The sequence below is a fragment of the Diabrotica undecimpunctata genome, chromosome 7 (assembly GCF_040954645.1).
Source record: "Diabrotica undecimpunctata isolate CICGRU chromosome 7, icDiaUnde3, whole genome shotgun sequence".
In the NCBI taxonomy this organism is placed as follows: domain Eukaryota; kingdom Metazoa; phylum Arthropoda; class Insecta; order Coleoptera; family Chrysomelidae; genus Diabrotica; species Diabrotica undecimpunctata.
The window spans coordinates 58,455,731-58,470,111 of NC_092809.1; the positions used below are offsets into that span (position 1 = coordinate 58,455,731).

A 14,381-nucleotide genomic window follows, 5' to 3' on the forward strand; every position below is an offset into this window, starting at 1 on the left:
ATTTTATCACTCAATATTATCAAACATAATGAGGTAATAGTCATAGTTGTGTTCCGCCACACGCTATTTATCCACTTCCTCTGCACTCTACCCTACTCTGTGGGATATAGTTCGATGCGATATTGGAAGTTCTTTTGATTTTACCGTTCAGAGGCAGGCCCTCGTTTTTGCAATTAAAGTTAAATGGGTGGTTTTGAACTCTACCTGTGCTATTGTTAGCTGGATGGAGTAGCTTAAGTGCAGAACTGCCGGTCTCGAGACCGGATAAAAGGGGAGGGTTCGAAGGTGAGGTCAGCAACATGCTCCAGTAAAAAAGAAACTTATTAAAAAATTAAAAAGGAAGGAAAGGATACAAGCTGAGTAACTATTAAGTAAGTTTTATGCTTGATATTTATTTTGACAGATAAGCTATTTTGTCCGAATCTTATATAAAATTGAATATCATGCTACCCACTTAATTAATCACCTAATAATTTTAGTAAGAGTGGAAATTATTAGTTAATGTCGTCTCATACCTGTTTTTGAGCCATTTTTTATTTCGACATATACAAACCACATCCTTTTTCAATGATTATAATAATTACTTATTTCAAATGAAAACGTTTCAAACTCACCTATCAAAATGATCCGTTCCCGTATCAAGGCCTAACAAAATTCCACTGAGAAATCCACTTAATGCTGGCCGCAATCTATCTCCTAATGGTATAAAATGGGTCTCATAAATAGTTAATAATGTCGGTCTAATATTCATGGCTGCGTGTCCCATTAGTGGAAAAAGACCTGTAAAAGAAACGAAAAAATGAGAGTTTCTTGGAAAATAATGTATAAGAATTGTATTACGATATTTGTAGCAGTTAAACTAATTTTAGTTTATTTACTATTATTATTTATAGATATATAAATATAGCAGTATTCTAAGAATACCTTAAAAGAATTATTATAAACAATAAATTAATGTAACATATTAAGGGTTGTTCAAGTATTATGTAACGCAAATGGGAGAAGGAGGGGTCTTGTAAAACGTTATTGTGCGTTACAGGGGCGGAAGGGAGTTCGAATAACGCGTTACGTAACATTGTTTTTTACTTAAATAAAAAAACTATGTAAAAATCTCCCAAGTTGGCAATTCTTTTAGATTATGTTTAAGGGGAATCCATCGATTGTATTTTACAGTATTGTTATTTTGTGCCTCTTAGTTATATTTTACGAGAATCCTTCGACTGTGTACGTCCTTTTTATTTATATATATGTTACGAGCAATGTCCGAAATTGGACAATCCTAGCATTGTACAGAAAATCTTGTCCACTTCTAGCATTGCACCCCTTTACTGTACAATCTCCGAAATATATATAATCGTCGGACTTTGTATAAAAGAATTGCTGTACAATGTTCGAATTTCAATAAGTAGCCATGCGTCAAAGTTTAAGATAATATATCAGATATCGATTTATATCGTTTTTTACAATTATTCCCCATTTGTTATTAATGACAAACAAACATCAATTGAGGTTATAAATCCATAATTAACCAGCGTTTTTGACTTTTGGATTCGTAGAATTAAATTATTTTAAATTATCATACATATCTCTTGAAAATCTAAGATGTTTTACAAACATCTTCCCTATATTATAGTGATGTATCTATCTCTTGAAGCTTTGAAATGTTTCACGAACAATATCCCTATTGTAGAACAATTTCTTCTTCGATTCGATTTTTCAATTTTTCAATCGATTCGAACCGATGAACGTGTCGACAATTATTTTGATTATTTCGGACATTGTACAGTTTGGGGGTACAATGCTAGAAGTGGACAATAATTTGTGTACAATGTTAGGATTGTCCAATTTCGGGCTTTGCTCGTAACATATACACGGAAACACGTCACTGCAGTCAATGTTGTTAAATTGAATTCATACTGTAACGTCATCACAAGTTGAAAAAAAAAACGTGAAAATTAATAATTACTATGTTTTGGCGCGTTATAGAAAGCCTGAAGATAATTTTCGGCGTCCAGCAGAACCTAATCTGGTGTGGTATAGCACTCACTTCCGTAAATCGCAATATTTCTTACAGGTGATTAAATGTGCGGACGAATTCTGCTGTTGCAGCTCGAAGAGTACATTGAAATCCAGCCTGCCCAATCCTTCAAATCTCAAGTTAGCTCGTGGTAGGATCGGCCGCCTTCACTGGAAGAGTTTAAACAGGTGCCCTATGATTTACTTTTTCCATCACTACAATATGACGTCAAAAACAGAATACGTGCAACCAGTAAGATTACCATAAGAAGGCAATACAAGGACAAATCAGAAGAATATTAAAGAAAACAAAAAAGGGGCTAAAGAAAAGTAGATGGTGGATAGATGTTCAGAAATCAATTAGAAAAGAAGCATGACATGTTCAATTTGCAACACAAAAAAGTTCGTGAAGTTGCTGGCCTTTATGTAAGAAAAATACTAATACTCTAGTAGATAATGCAGGAAAAGTGATCATTGATGAATTCCAAGATGACAGGCCAAACATACAGAGCAATGTAAATCAAGAAGGACCTGACATGTTAAAATCCGAATTTCTTTATGCAATAAAATCAGTCAAAACCAAGAAAGCAACTGGACCAGACAACATCCCAGCTGAACTCTTAAAAATGATACACGAGTACCACATCAGTGCTCTAGTTCATCTTTATTGATGTAGATACTACTGGTGAAATACCCGAGGAATGGCTGAAGTCTGTTTTTATAGCAATTCCGAAGAAACACCGAGCAAAAAGAAGCGACGAATACAGATGAATTAGTCTGATAAGCTACACATTAAAATTGTTTTTCTTTGTATTATTCATTGCGAAAGGGACCTAGATGAAACCCAGTTTGGATTTGGGAATGCGCTGGGTACCCGTGAGGCACTTTTTGGCTTAAATGTACTAATAAAAAAATGCCGCTGCCAATGTAAAGATATTTATGTGGCTTTCATCGATTACGAAAAGGCTTTCGATAGGGTAAGCCTGGAACACTTTTAAATATATTAAGAACCAAAAGCACTGATCGTAGAGATCTACGTATCGTAGAAAAACTTGGAAGTAATCGTACGAGTCTATGGGAGATTAACCAACAAATGTTACATTCAAACAGGCTATCTGACGCTTCGGGATGCATTATTTTCTTGCATTTATTTAATATCTATTCGGATATAATTTTCAAATAGACTTTGCAAAATAAAGATATTGGGAGTGAAAATCAGTAGTGAACTGATTCCAAGGCATTCAAAAGTTGTTGCATTGCGTAAACACTACAGGAAGAGAAATGGGTATAAAAATTATTGTTTCTAAGACAAAATTTATGTTCATTCGCCAACTTCACGACAATGCATCCCTGTAGATAGTTATAACTTAACATTACTAATTAAAACATTAAGAGGCAGATTTAAATGTTTAAATGTTTAAAAAAACAGACCAACTAAACCCAAGTAAAGAGCTTAAACCTAAAATTACGTCAAATAATGATCAAATGCTATATTTGGTCAGTATTGATACATAGGACCACGACCTGGACTCTGAAAGCTGATACGATCAATCGCCTAGAGGCGTTTGAGATGTGATTGCATAGAAAAATGCCCCGAATACCCTGGACAGCGATGCAGATCAATGAATTGAAATGTGTTAAATAGAAGAAATGCCGATCGTGAGTTATTAAAAACTATTATAATAAGAAAGATTTCATACCTAGGGCATGTTCTTCGGGAACACCGGTACATAATCCTTCAGATTATCGTGAAAGGTAAAATCAACGACCACAGAAGAATTGAAGGGAAGATGTTATGGCTTAAGAACATTCGTAGAAAACGCAGTGCCAAACAACTATTTCGATTAGCTAAAAACCTTGAACAATTTGCCAATGTAATGGTTAACGTTAACCAATTTTTGTCTCTACATCTTCGTAAAAATTTCATTGAATTTTGACAATGTGCCAGTTTCTCGTATCTTAATATTGTTCTGGAGCTATTTTTATGCGGCTTTTTTGACTTTTCTTGCCACAAGAAAATAGCTTCAGACCAATATTAAGAAACTGTTATGGGCCCAGCGTTATTCATAACCAATTTTTGTTAAGATGGCGATTTTATTTTGAATTAGTTATGTTTGCATTTCTAACTGTATTTCCAAATGTAGAAATAAATCAGTTTATAAGTTTATTATTAAAAAAAGTTAAAATGAAAAATGTATGAGAAGAACAATAAGGGATGAAAACAAAAATGTATGTAACGATGGGGTCAAGTAAGGAAAACGTAAAAAAATGTATGATTAGCACTAAAAGTTTATTGTTGCGAGTTAGAAATCTCTTGTTTTATTTATTATTAGGTACCGCAAATGCCATTAAAACAAAGTTGTTTTACCGACTTTTCTCAACATAATTGTTTTTTTTTAGGTAAAAATAATCACTTAAATGTTAAGTAACGTTTAGGTACAGGGAGGGGGTACAGAAAAACTTTACGGTGCGTTACATGGGGGAGGGGGATCAAAAATCTTCAAAAGTTACGTTACGTAATACTTGAACGCACCCTTAGCGACTATCTAGGCTACTTTAAAGCGGTCCGCTTTAAGTATCCTAGATAGTATATAATATATACATCTATAATATAGAAATAAAGGTATGTATTTATTTTTGTCTACGTTTTTGTTTTCTTGTCCTTATAACTAGTGACCTATACTTTAATTTATTTCTATATTTCTTTTATATCTTATAATTACATCAAAACACCGTCAATAAAATATTGTAATGTGTAATTAATATTCACAGCTGGTCAAATAAAAATATGTAACTTCCTTCTCTAACACAATAAAAATAAATGTTGACTTCGTCCTAATAAAGCAGGCACATTGCATTATTTAAGTTCTAACAAAGCACGTGCTGAAAAGTGTGTCAATTATATTCGTAACAACTTCATAAGACCTTAAATACCCTAATTAAATCTATGAAATATTGATCTGACCGTCTGCAGGGGGGTTAATGAGTTGGCGGAATTATTTAGAAACTACGAAAATACACAAAACTTATACACCTTCCTACAGAGATCTTTGATTGCCTTATGAATTATCGCCTTAATAATTATATTTATATGGAACAATGTAGTAATAAGCATCGAATTGTGGTGCAGCCAAACCATTCCCTTAAATTTAGTACTGAGTTCCTCTACGACCCGGATTCCTTCGATTAAGTCTTTCATTATGATACAACAGTAAGTCATTTATCCATATACAAGGTGGCCAATATTCGGCCTTTTTTATAGCTTATACAACTTCCATATCTTTCCCTATCGGATTTAACACTTGCATATTTGTCAGTCTATCGATCCACCTTATCTTCCTATCCTACGGTAGTACCAGCTCTCAAAACTTTTAATATTTTTATAGTGTTTTTTATATTTAAAGGGTTAGATTAAATAAAATGATCACTTTTGGCCAATTTATCTTAAACAGCTTGAGACCACAAGCAAAAAAAACTATAAAGGCAACAATGAAAAGGAACAAATATCTGGAAGCTTTTATCTTAGGTAACTACGGTCTGAATCAAGAGATAACACTCAGAATTAAATTCAGAATACAATTCTAAACATAAGAGCAACTAGAATATCGATGTATAGACTCCGGTCACCTATGTCGATACCACTGTATCATTTTTTTTCCACCTTCTATAAAGTTTAAATTTGCGTCTTACAAACATGCGAAAGAAAGTTTTTATACACATTCGAATTGCATCTCAAAATCTTCGAATCATAAATAAACAAAATCTAATTGGTTATTTACACAGCCCAGTTTGCCATGGATAAATCTTGACCTTTTTTTAAATCATTTTCTCTGTAAAATGCTCATCGCTATCCCCATCATTCCATCCTATCCCCATCATCCCCATATCACACTTAGTTATGCGATGAGCGATAGGGACTAAATGTTAACAGTTGGGAAATTATTCATTTGAACATTTGAAAAGTATGATCGATTTCATGATTCGGTATGCAGAGTAAGCAGTCATTAACATATCGTTTGTAGAAATGTATTGATAAGCATTTGAAAACGCTCTTTCGGAGAGCCCTCAGGGAAGTGGGTAAAGGAATGATTATCAATAAATCAATATATTCTTCGATTGCTACTTTTGTCTTTATTAAAGATTTATTTTTTAAATCAATTTAAAATCAATAGTTGAGCAATAAAGTGAAAAGGTTAATTAACAAGTTCTTATTATAACCACTACAGTGGGGTTCTAATTACAGTGTCGTACTAAAAAAATTGAAAAATTTAGTGTAATGTTCGATTCTACCAAAATTAAGAATAAATTTCCACTTAGCTGTTAGAAAGTCTATCTTCTTGATTTCTGGAGATTCGATCCCAGGTGAGTACTTAATATTTATTATTATTATTTCCTTTAATAATCCGACGTTTTAGGTTCTTTCTCGCTTATGGACAATTGGATAACATCCGATCCTAACTAATATGGAAAACTGATAGCCAATTCCTTAAGGAGTTACGAGATTATAAATATAAGTTGAAAAGATGTTCAAAATGGTTTGAGATTAAATCACAGAGTAAAAATAAAAGGCCTTTGTTCAAATGTGGCCTTAAAGTGTTTCTAATACGAAATTAGTTTATAAAATCGAGTTTCTTTTAGTTTTAGAAAACAAATCCACACGATTGCTCAGCTTCTCACTGCTACAACTATTAAATTTTCGGAAAACTATCAAGAAAACTCTAGAAAAGCCGCAAAATTGCGTTGTAAGTTCTACACGAACCAATACTTTTCCATACAAAAAACCACCAAAGAAAGGAAAAGAAAAAAATTAAAGATAAGTTTTTTTTATCTGGCGCCGGCCATTGTCCAGTAAGAATTTATTTAAAATAAGTTGTTGTACTACTAATAGGATTGAGATCTGTTTAAAAATACAAGAAGAAGAATTCTATCAAGCTATTTTTGACATTAACCTTTAAAATAAGAAATAGGCTTTTTGGTTTGTTTATTTTTAATTCAAAGTTTATTATTTATTTAAATTTATACTTATTTTTGTTTTAGGCTGTACAAAATCAAGGAAAGAACGAATAGATCATCTCAGAGACCAAATAAGACTTGGGAATGCATTAATTTTCCATGAAATCTTGTGTAGTTGTTAACAATTATTTAGCCAAAATTAAAATAATAAAACTTTATTTCAATAATTTATTCTGAATTCTTTGAACCTGTAACAGTATGTTGCACTTCAATTTAGAGATGACTGTTGTTTCTAATATTTCTATTACTAAGTTTGCCATTGGTGCTGAGATAGGCGAACCCATGGCCACTCCAGAAATCTGAGAATAGTATTTATTTTCATGTTGGAAGACCGTTGAGCTGAGGCAGCATTTTACACCCTCTAGGAATTCTTTCTAGGAAGGTGTAAAATATTGGAAGTTCAACATACAACCTCTCTAAATATTTTGCAGACATTTTGGGAAATGCAATCGGTAAAAGCAACTATCATATACAGAATTCATGTAATATTCACAATTTTGTTTGAAAACAGTCTGTACCAATTAATCACAAGCAAACATATCTTTCGACGTAAAATCATTATACACTTACTTCCCAATTGAAATGGCTTTAAACAGTGTCAAAACTAGATGTAATAACATCATAACAAATACATCTCTTCCACTTGAAGAATTCCTAGAGGGTGTAAAATTCTGCCTCAGCTCAACGTTCTTCCAACATGAAAATTAATACTATTCTCAGATTCCTGGAGTGGCCATGGGTTCGTCTATCTCAGCACCAATGGCATAGTAATGGAAATATTAGAAACAACAGTCATCTCTAAATTGAAGTACAACATACATTTCTACAAACGATATGTTGAAGACTGCTTACTCTGCATTCCTGATCATGAAATCGATCATACTTTTCAAATGTTCAATAATTTCCATAATAACATTCAATTTACTTATGAACTAGAAGAAAACAATAAAATTACTTTTCTTGATTTAAGTTTAGAGTATAACAACATTAACCGAATGATAACAACTAACTGGTTTACTGTTTGGTCCGGAAGATCTCTAAATTTTCAGGCATTTATAGAAGTTTTGTCTACGGGCTTAAAATTTCCAAATGGTAAAGGTCGCCGATTCATTAACACCCATACTGGAGGAGATAAAGGATTTGTTGATGGAGGTTTGCTAGATTTTATTTTAAATTCTACGAACGACTACCATGAAGAAATGACTGCTGATGTTTTTGAGGAATATTTCAGTCAAATGATAGATTTATTACTAATTAGTTCTGTAATAGTCATAGACAATACCAGTTACCATTCAAGATTAAAGCAACCGTTACCTAACACTAAATGGAGAAAGCAAGAACTCTTGGATTGGCTAATAACCAAAGAAATAGTAGTACCTTTAGCAGAAGGTTTACTCAAAAAAGAATTGCAGCTATGCAAAAAATATTCACAAAAATTTAAGAAGTATATTGTAGATGAAATAGCTAAAGAACATGGAATTAAAGTGTTGCGATTACTACCTTATCACTGTGAACTTAACCCCATAGAACTAATTTGGGCTCACATGAACGGATATGTGGCGAGAAATAATACAACATTTAAACTTGAAGATGTTCGTCAACTATTATCTGACTCCATTTTAAAATTTTCACCTGACAATTGGCAAAAAGCTATAAGGCTTGTCATAGTAGAGGAAGAAACATTCTGTTATGTTAATAGAGGAAACGATAGAATTAATTATTATTTCTGTGGGAAATGAAGAAACTGATGATGAAGATGCCTCCTTATCGAAAGAAGACAACCTGTGTATTTAGGTATGTAATTATATATTTATATTACTAATTAAATATATTTATTATTAAATTGTAAGGAAAGGTCCTAAACCAATATTTAGTATTTTTATAAAAATTAATGTAAGTACGTAATATTGACATTTTAGTTTTCTTATATTAAAGTAATTTTGTGTTCTCCGTCACTGAGGCATCCAGTTATTGCTTAATCGGTTAGGGTTTGCTCATTTGCATTTTATGATGCAGTGTGTTTGTTGGGGTGGTCATATTAAAGTCGAGTGAAAATTAAGGTAAGGAGGTATCAATAAATTATTACGTTTTTTCTGCATTGACCAACTCTGTATACCTTTGCTATAAAATTTGTGCTATGAATAATTTTCAAATGTACTATAGAGAGCGCCGGAACGATTTGGCCCGAAAATTAAGAACGAAATTAGGATACTTTTAGGATAGACCACGTATACACTCACAGTGTCTATTTGGTATTTGTAAACTTTAAAAATTTCTAGAATGGTAAACTTAAATGTGAAATTAGTCATTTTCGTTATTATGGTAAAAAATATTTGCTATTCTGGGCAACATGTTCTACGTACAGTTTTAATTATCGATTACATTAAAAAAAAAAATAAAAACATTTGAGGCAAACCCGTGACCTTAACAGCCAATAAACGACGTATTCTACAACAACAGCGATAACCGGGTAGATTAAATTTTCAGGTTGGGTTTGTACCAAACCACTCTATGAATTAATAAAAGGTTTTTGGACGTCATTGTCTCCGAGATAATATTTATAGATAGATATTAGTTGTATCATGAATTTTATTGATTTATAACTTCAGCTTTAACTCGTCTATAAATAAAAGACTGTAAATGACCTTAAAATCAGGGCCAGGCCGGACCGTTTTTTACGCATCAACTTTTCAAAGTACAACAGCTACACTGAGAGTATTTTTTTATTTTTGTTTATAGGCAATTCAAAATAACAGAAAGTTTTTAATGCTATAAATACTATAACTTAAATGTTTTATGTATCATGATTTGTGTTTCACTTTCGCTGGCTGGTGAATTTTGTTGAAATGTTTAAAATTAATGTAAATCAATAACCTCTAAAAAACGGTATAAATATATTATAGCAACATTGTTAGTTCGTTTTTGTTGAGCGGTGTAAACGTGGGAAAAGTGGTAACATAGGAAGAGGAATATTTAAGAGTGCGTGCCATTCACATGACATGATCATTCCATCTTTTCAGCTGCTCAACTATAAAGTCATTTCACGTCATCAATAACATTTATATTGTTACCACGGTAGATTATGTTTGAGTACTAATCGTCGAAGTAGTAGGCAATTTTTAATAAGGAAAATTGACTGTTAGTTTATCTGTTTTATGCACACAAAAAGTAAAGATATTTACAATGGAACTGCTTTAGTTTTGCAAAAAGTGGGTACAGCTGTCGTGTTTGTTATTTTATCAGTTGTAATACCAATATACAAGATGAGTTTTTAATGCGACATTGGTTGATAACTTCATTTTCGTAGAGAATATCCAAAAAAATGTTATTTAGAAAAATGTAGACAGAAAATTCTACAGGGTGACTAATGACTAGATACCTAGTAAAGCACACATATAATTTTTTAAATACGACCACCTGCATATTTTCTCATATTGAGATTCCTCTCATAATAAAATCCGTAAACTAATTTTCGAAACCAAATTCAGAACTTTGCTTTAATCTGTGCCTTCTAATAATTGCAAGGTAAGACAGACGTTGATAAAGATGTTATTAGAGACATGGGGAATCTAAAAATTGCATTCCACAACATATCTCCTCAAATAAGCAAAATTCTTAGCTAATTGGTTTCTAGTACTCGTACAGAGTATATCGGAATAAAAAGGAAAAGACAGTTAAGATTTGATTTCACGTACAGGGCGCCTGTGCATCCGCTTACACGTATTTCGGTCTAATAGGCCTCTTCAGAATGGCTTTCACAGTCGCTCTGAACGTGAAAATAAATCTTTTCTGTCTTAGGAAGCAACTCTAACATGGCTTCGTATAGACGCAAATAGCGACATCTGATATTAAAATCCGTAAACTAATTTTCGAAACCAAATTCAGAACTTTGCTTTAATCTGTGCCTTCTAAGAATTGAAATGCAAAACAGACGTTGATAATGATGTTATTAGAGACAAGTAATATCTTGTAAGTAGTTGCAAGTAATATTTATTTTTTCTAACTAAATTGTAAGTAATATGTTATATTAAAATAATGTTTTAAATTTAAACAAAGATTATCGGTTGACTGCTCAAAATGTAGGTATATTCGAAATATTTGAGTCCATGTTTTCTATCTCCATAGCTCTTGTGTCTGTGTCGTATTCTCTGTCTCTGGCGTAGCTTTTTTCTTCTCGCCGTATTTCTCTACTAATTGTAATAATAATCTTTTATTGTCACTTACTTAGAAGGTCCAAACGAAAACATCTTGTTCTGGACTACCCTAACGTTTGCGTGGAACACACGCGAAAATAACTGTTTCCGCTAAAAAGTAATATTTTTTTATCATCATCATAAGTGGCTCGACAATCCGTTGTCGATCTTGGTCTGCTCACAAAGAAGTCGCCACTCATGTCGATTCCTGGCAACTTCCCTCCATCTTCTGACCTTTAGAATCTGTAGGAATTCTTTCACATCATCAATTCATCTCCTTTGTGGTCGTCCTCTACTTCTTGTGCCCTCTGGTTTTGAAAATGTTAATCTCTTCGTGTATTCGTGATCTGATATCCGAGCAATGTGTCCAGCCCATCTAAGTTTCTGCGCTTTAACGAATTTGACAATATCTGGATCGGTGTATAACTGATATAGTTCAAAGTTGTATCTTCGACGCCATAGCCCATTTTCATTTACGACCCCAAAAATCTTTCTAGAAATTTTTCTCTCAAAAATACCAAGAAGTCTTTCATCATTTTGAGATAAGGTCCACGTTTCAGCCCCATATATCAAAACCGGTCTTATTAGGGTCTTGTATATATTTGGCTTTCCTGCACGTTTTATATTTTTATTTTTTAAATGTTTCTGGAGACCGTGAACAGTTCTGTTTGCTATTGTTATGCGTCTTTTTATTTCGTCGCTTGTCGTGTTTTTTGCGTTTACTAACGATCTAAGATATGTGAATTCTTTGACTTTCGGGGGTTTTTAGAAACCAACATATATTTGGTTTTTTCCTCGTTTACCACAAGTCCTAATTCAGTTGCCGCGACCGCAAGCCTTGTAAAACACTGCACCGTGTCTCTCATACTTCTGCCCACTATGACTATATCGTTAGCGAATGCGAGAATTTGCGTCGATCTGTTAAAAATAGTTCCATTCATTCTAATATTTAATTGTCTGATTGCCTTTTCCAAGGCAATATTAAAAAGGAGATCCCCCTGTCTTAGACCATTATTAATGTCAAATAACGTAGAGTTTTCTCCTTTAATTCTAACGCATGAGCTTACGTTTTGCATTGTTAGTTGGGTCAACTTCTAGGAGTCAACTAACTTGGGAGGGATCCCAAAGTCTAACATTGCATTATATAATGCAGTTCTTTTCACACTGTCATAGGCTGCTTTGAAGTCGACGAAGAGATGGTGTGTATATATGTTATATTCTAGTGACTTTTCTAGAATCTGCCTATGTGCTTGAATTTGATGTGTAGTTGACTTTCAAGCAGTAAATCCGCATTGATACTGACCAACAATATCCTTTGTAAAATGTTTAAGTCTTTCTAACAATATATTGTCAAAGATTTTATACGCAGATGCTAACAAAGTAATGCCTCTATAGTTCTTACACTCCAGTTGATCACCCTTTTTATGCAATGGACATATTATTCCCTTTAGCCACTCTTCTGGTACCAATTCATTCTGCCATATTCGCTCCGTGCGTGACTGACGCGACACCTACCGCCTTCATCTGACAGTTTTGGACCTAACAATTTTCAGGTTAAACATATGACATTAATGACATAATGTTTGACATTATTAAATACAGGCGAAATTGACAATTCAAAAAGAGAAATCAAACGATTTCTACTTAGCGAAACCGAATTCAAATCTTAACCACTGTGTTTCCTAAAATTTGCGAAACAAACAGCTGGATGAATTACTCGGCAAGGGAATCTAAAATTGCATTCCCCAAGCCGTTCATCCTAGTCAAAATTCGTAGTGAATTCAGTTTCTCGTACTTCCAACGAAGTAAATAACAAAACAGAATGACGGTATTAGATTTTTGTTTTGATACAGTGCAGCAACAACCGTTGATACGTATTTCGACCTCCTTAAGTCTCTTCAGAACTGTATCAAAACAAAAATCTAATACCGTCATTCTGTTTTGTTATTTACTTCGTTGGAAGTACGAGAAACTGAATTCACTACGAATTTTGACTAGGATGAACGGCTTGTGGAATGCAATTTTAGATTCCCTTGCCGAGTAATTCATCCAGCTGTTTGTTTCGCAAATTTTAGGAAACACAGTGGTTAAGATTTGAATTCGGTTTCGCTAAGTAGAAATCGTTTGATTTCTCTTTTTGTTTTTAGATGGCGTAGTTACGTCCGTATATAGTTATTTTAATAACTATTGTCTAGGACGGGAAAGATTTTTGTTTTGGTTCAGAGCAGTGACTATACCGTTCTGAAGAGACTTAAGGAGGTCGAAATACGTATCAACGGTTGTTGCTGCACTGTATCAAAACAAAAATCTAATACCGTCATTCTGTTTTGTTATTTACTTCGTTGGAAGTACGAGAAACTGAATTCACTAACTACGAATTTTGACTAGGATGAACGGCTTGTGGAATGCAATTTTAGATTCCCTTGCCGAGTAATTCATCCAGCTGTTTGTTTCGCAAATTTTAGGAAACACAGTGGTTAAGATTTGAATTCGGTTTCGCTAAGTAGAAATCGTTTGATTTCTCTTTTTGTTTTTAGATGGCGTAGTTACGTCCGTATATAGTTATTTTAATAACTATTGTCTAGGACGGGAAAGATTTTTGTTTTGGTTCAGAGCAGTGACTATACCGTTCTGAAGAGATTTAAGGAGGTCGAAATACGTATCAACGTATCAAATCTAATACCGTCATTCTGTTCCGAAATTGACAATTATTAATAATTAACTTTTTAATTATATTTTTTCAGTTTATGTACAAAATAAATGTAGTATTAAACACTGGGTTTCTCAAAATTCATCATAATATATCTTTTTAGCCCAAACAGAAAAGAAAAGTTAAAAATCTAGTACTGGCAAATCAAGTTTTTCACGTGAAAGAGCATATAATTAAAAACAGTAATAGTAAAAGTTATGATATAAAAGCTAAAGTCATCGGGCACTCTGGAGTTAGCTTGAAGCCTTATAAAATATCATTTAAGGTAAATTATTTAAGTATTTCAATTGCATAAAAATGAGGTTACGTAATATTTCCTTTTTCATATTAATAGCACGGATCCATCTTTTTCTTTTCTCTAATTTATATATAATCTTTGGGAACCTATAAAAACTACACTTACTATTTTTGCTAATATTAGCACAACTAAATACGCAACATGTATTTGC

The 14,381-nt window shown here is 33.0% G+C and overlaps 1 protein-coding gene across 4 annotated transcripts in view; it reads right to left on the minus strand.

Annotated features, from left to right (window-relative positions):
• Nucleotides 1-14,381, minus strand: part of LOC140445383 (protein DOP1 homolog) — a 216,205-nt gene that overhangs the window by 92,164 nt on the left and 109,660 nt on the right. For all 4 annotated transcript variants that reach the window (XM_072537366.1, XM_072537364.1, XM_072537365.1 and 1 more), the window contains exon 3: nucleotides 615-780. In XM_072537366.1, coding sequence (XP_072393467.1) covers nucleotides 615-780 — 166 coding nt within the window. The remainder of the gene's footprint in view (nucleotides 1-614; nucleotides 781-14,381) is intronic.